The sequence below is a fragment of the Rhinopithecus bieti genome, unplaced genomic scaffold (genome assembly GCF_001698545.2).
Source record: "Rhinopithecus bieti isolate Rb0 unplaced genomic scaffold, ASM169854v2 scaffold_27022, whole genome shotgun sequence".
Lineage (NCBI taxonomy): Eukaryota > Metazoa > Chordata > Mammalia > Primates > Cercopithecidae > Rhinopithecus > Rhinopithecus bieti.
In genome coordinates this window covers 192,881-196,798 of record NW_016812251.1, presented here as the reverse complement: position 1 = coordinate 196,798, position 3,918 = coordinate 192,881, and the positions used below count along the sequence as shown (strand labels likewise).

Genomic DNA, 3,918 nt, shown 5'->3' with positions numbered 1-3,918 from the left:
CCGAGCGCGGTGGCTCAAGCCTGTAATCCCAGCACTTTGGGAGGCCGAGACGGGCGGATCACGAGGTCAGGAGATCGAGACCATCCTGGCTAACATGGTGAAACCCCGTCTCTACTAAAAAAATACAAAAAAACTAGCCGGGCGAGATCTGGCCACTGCACTCCAGCCTGGGCAACAGAGCGAGACTCCGTCTCAAAAAAAAAAAAAGGAAAGGAATTATTCTCATGTATACAGTACTAGTAAACAACCTACAAAGCTTTTGAGCATCTTATAATTCACTGTGTAGCACTGTTTCATATTTTCATGTTTCTGCAATTGAACTATAGAGCCTAGGGCTAGGTCTTAAGACTTTTCTTGTAACCTTCAGAGTGCCCAGCACTGCGATTGACACATACCAGTTAGAAGGATCTTTTTTTTTCCCCATAAACCAGGCTCAAACTTTTCTATAACCAAAATCAACATATTCTGAGTGCCAATCTTGTGTAAGGCACTCTATTATTTGTCATTCAGGATTCAGAGGAAAATGTGATCTACCACACTCAAGAGCAGGCCTCTTATCCTCTCCAGCTTAACGCATTTTACCAGTTAAGGACTACTCTGATGCTGAGATTGTACTTCTTTCCCTAAATCAAATGTGATGTGTTTAATTAAATGCTTTTAATTCTATATATCAAATGATAACTTTTGTGAAAGTAATTTAAACACACTTGAAACATCATATAAAATATTACTATATGACTCAACTGTAAATGTGGCTCCCACCCCCATAACATCTATACAATATAACCAAAGAGCTAGATTCCAGAACAGTATCAAGAAACTTCTAAATTTTGAACCCATGCAGCAGAACTGTACTCCTTTACATTGTTGACTCGACTTATACATGGTGCTGTGGAATAATTATCCTCAAATGCAATTTTCAGTACTGATTACATAGCTGCCTAAAAGAAAACTGTTAGCCCCTTCCATTTTATATCAAACCAATGTCTAAAGTGCTCTTGACTCTTCAACCCCGCATTTTCCCCACCCTCATCCCTCCTCAATCCCCAGAACCCACTCTCACATCCACTAGACCTGAAATTTGAGCTCAATCATAACTCTTTGTGCCTCTGCTCAAGCCCTTCTTCCTGCCTGGAATACCCTCTTTTCAGTCCCGGCTAATTACATCTACCACCCCATTCCAAGTAGCCGCTGGAAACTCACTTCTTTATGTTCTATGACTTCTTTCACAGTTTGTACTTGTTTTTTTGGGGGGGGCGGGTGTTTTTTTGAGACGGAGTCTCGCTCTGCTGCTCAAGCTGGAGTGCAGTGGTGCGATCTCGGCTCACGACAACCTCTACCTCCTGGGTTCAAGCGATTCTTCCGCCTTAGGACCCCGAGTGGCTGGGACTACAGGCGCGCACCACCACGCCCGGTTATTTTTTTTTTTTTGTATTTTTGGTAGAGACGTGGTTTCACTGTGTTGGTCAGGCTGGTCTCGAACTCCTGACCTCGTGATCGCCCGCCAACCTCGTGATTCGCCCGCCAAACATTCTATGTGCCAGACACTTGTATGTAACCTTGCATAGTTCTTGTATTATGTCTCCCCAATTTTGAGTGTTTTCTCTGGTCTCCTCTACCCAGCCCTTGGCCACAGCTTCACTAGGACCCCGGACAGCTTGAACACGGTTGGAAGGATCACCTAAGATTTTTGCTGGCACAGTATTTTCCATAAATTAATCTCCTGATTGAACCGCAGTCCTATAGTAGTTATCTTTGGATGTAAACCTAATACAGCTCGAGGAGGAAGTGGAGTGCTTGTGATCAGAGGGCTGGGCAAAAGCCCAGAGGGCGTCTCTGTAGCCCTGGGGGAGCTGTCCCCAGGCAGGCTCTCTCAGGGCCCAGGAACAGGGCGGGATAAGTTCGACTGACCTGTGCGGTAAGGACGGGGCCAAGACCCGGAACCGAAAAGCAGGTCACGATAGCGCTGGAAGGCCTCGTCGAGGACTGAGCAGCCAGGCTGCGCGGCGGAGCTGACATCGTACTGGAATTGAAAGTTGTTCGGGTAAAGGACGTAGCGCTGGTCGGAGGTTTGGATGTTCTGAGGCCAGGGCCAGAGGGCGGTCGCCCGTCCTGCGAACGCTGCCGCCAGCAGCAGCGAAAACCAAAGCCTGGAGCTTGCCATGGCCCGCCGGTCTCCCCTCTCGGAGAGGCCTGGCCACGTGAGACCCTGGTCAGGTGAGCGGCGCCCGCGTGACTATCGGCGAATCACGTGACCAGAGGCGGCTCTGCGCCTGCGACCCCGGGACCCACTCCCTGCTCTTTCACTTCCGGCCTGGAAGTGAGGGTCCTGCTGCGTGCAGTGGGTTGTGCTGGGCGTCGGCAACTGCTCGGCTCCCCAGATGACTGTCGGGCCCAGTAGAACAGTAAATAACCGGCCACCCCTACGGCCGTGCCGGCTCTGATGGAACTACACAGCTCACCCGACTCGAGAAGCATGGGGTGGGGAGGCGAGGACGCAGGGCGAGCTGGAAAAGAAAGTTTCCCAGGTGGCTCCAGGGTGAATCTTGAATGTTGTGATGGAGCTGGCCAGGCCTACTCGGAGGTAAAGGACTTCCCAGGCTGAAGTAAGTTCAGCAGCAGAAAAACGGAGGATTAAAACCAGAAGTCGTTGTGATGTGAAATTTCGTGGGGCAAGAAAGGGCCGGAAGTAGGTTGTCTGCACGGCTCTGCTAGAGAGGGGATCACAAGATCACAAAAATGTGATCTTTATGACTGGAAAAAATGTATACTTTCAGAGCCAGCTCAAGGCATTCCATTGCCTCCGATATGAGCTCTTCCCTTCAAGATTGACTATAAATCTCTTAGTTAGCAACTCACATCCCCTTTCCCCAGACAAAACCCCACATACCCGGTGTGTATTTACTGAAAGCAGTAAGGTATTGCTGGGCCTTTGGGTGCAAGATGGAGAGTGCTCAGAGATAATGACAGGGGCCTGGTCCTGCAGGGCCTTACATAGGAAGTCGAGGAATTTATTCTCTGAGCAATTGAAAATCATCCCGAAAGATGTGCATTTTAGAAATATCATGTTGAATAGTTGCATAAAAAACCAGTTAGGAGGCCCCTTTTTATTGGAGGTAGAGAATAAGGAGAGACTGAACTACAGAAGTCGGGAAGGAAGAGCGCTGTAGATCCAAGAAATAGTGGGTATCCAGTAGAGAGGCTTGAGAAGTGATCAAGGAGAATTCCACAGTTATCAGAGACCCTGTCTTCCTTGTTCACCACTATATTACCAGAACATAATACAAATAATGCTATTGTTATTGGGTGACATTATTTAGTTAGTGGGTACTTTTTTAAATTTTAAAATTTAATTTTAGTATTAAAATACATGTAAAGATCGGGAAAATGAACTTTTAAAATAAAGGGCTTTCACTGGGCATGATAACACATCCCTGTAGTCCCAGCTACTCCCAGCTATTCAGGAGGCTAAGGCGGGAGGATCACTTGAACCAAGGAGTTCAAGTTTAGTGTGGGCAATATAGTGAAACCTTTTCTCAAAAACAAATAAAGGGCAACTGAAATTGAAATCATGATAATTTATATTCAGCTCGTAAGTACCTAATTGCTAGTTATACATACATGGCTTTGATGGGAAATCAAAGAAACATTCTGACAATACAGAAATTCATCAAGCAATTTGTCTTTGACAGTTGATTATTCAAGAACAGAGCTTGTAGCAAAAAAAGCAGAAATTAGATCGCACAGTCATCAGGTTCAGATTCTAAGGCATGCATTCTTACACTAATTTCTTCTTTGCTCAAATCTTAATTTTCATCAGCATTAGTAAGTGTGTGGGTACTCTGCCAGTCAGGAGAGATATTACCAAAGGTACAAAGGAAAAGGATTTGAAAAGTATTGTCAGAAGAGGCAAGTTCA

At 46.2% G+C, this 3,918-nt stretch overlaps 1 protein-coding gene across 2 annotated transcripts in view; it reads right to left on the bottom strand.

Moving 5' to 3' along the window:
* The window catches only part of HEXA (hexosaminidase subunit alpha), a 37,461-nt gene extending 34,800 nt beyond the window's left edge, over positions 1-2,661 (bottom strand). For both annotated transcript variants that reach the window (XM_017895812.1, XM_017895813.1), the window contains exon 1: positions 1,912-2,661. In XM_017895812.1, coding sequence (XP_017751301.1) covers positions 1,912-2,164 — 253 coding nt within the window. In that variant the 5' untranslated portion in view covers positions 2,165-2,661. The remainder of the gene's footprint in view (positions 1-1,911) is intronic.
* Positions 2,662-3,918: the final 1,257 nt, after the last annotated feature.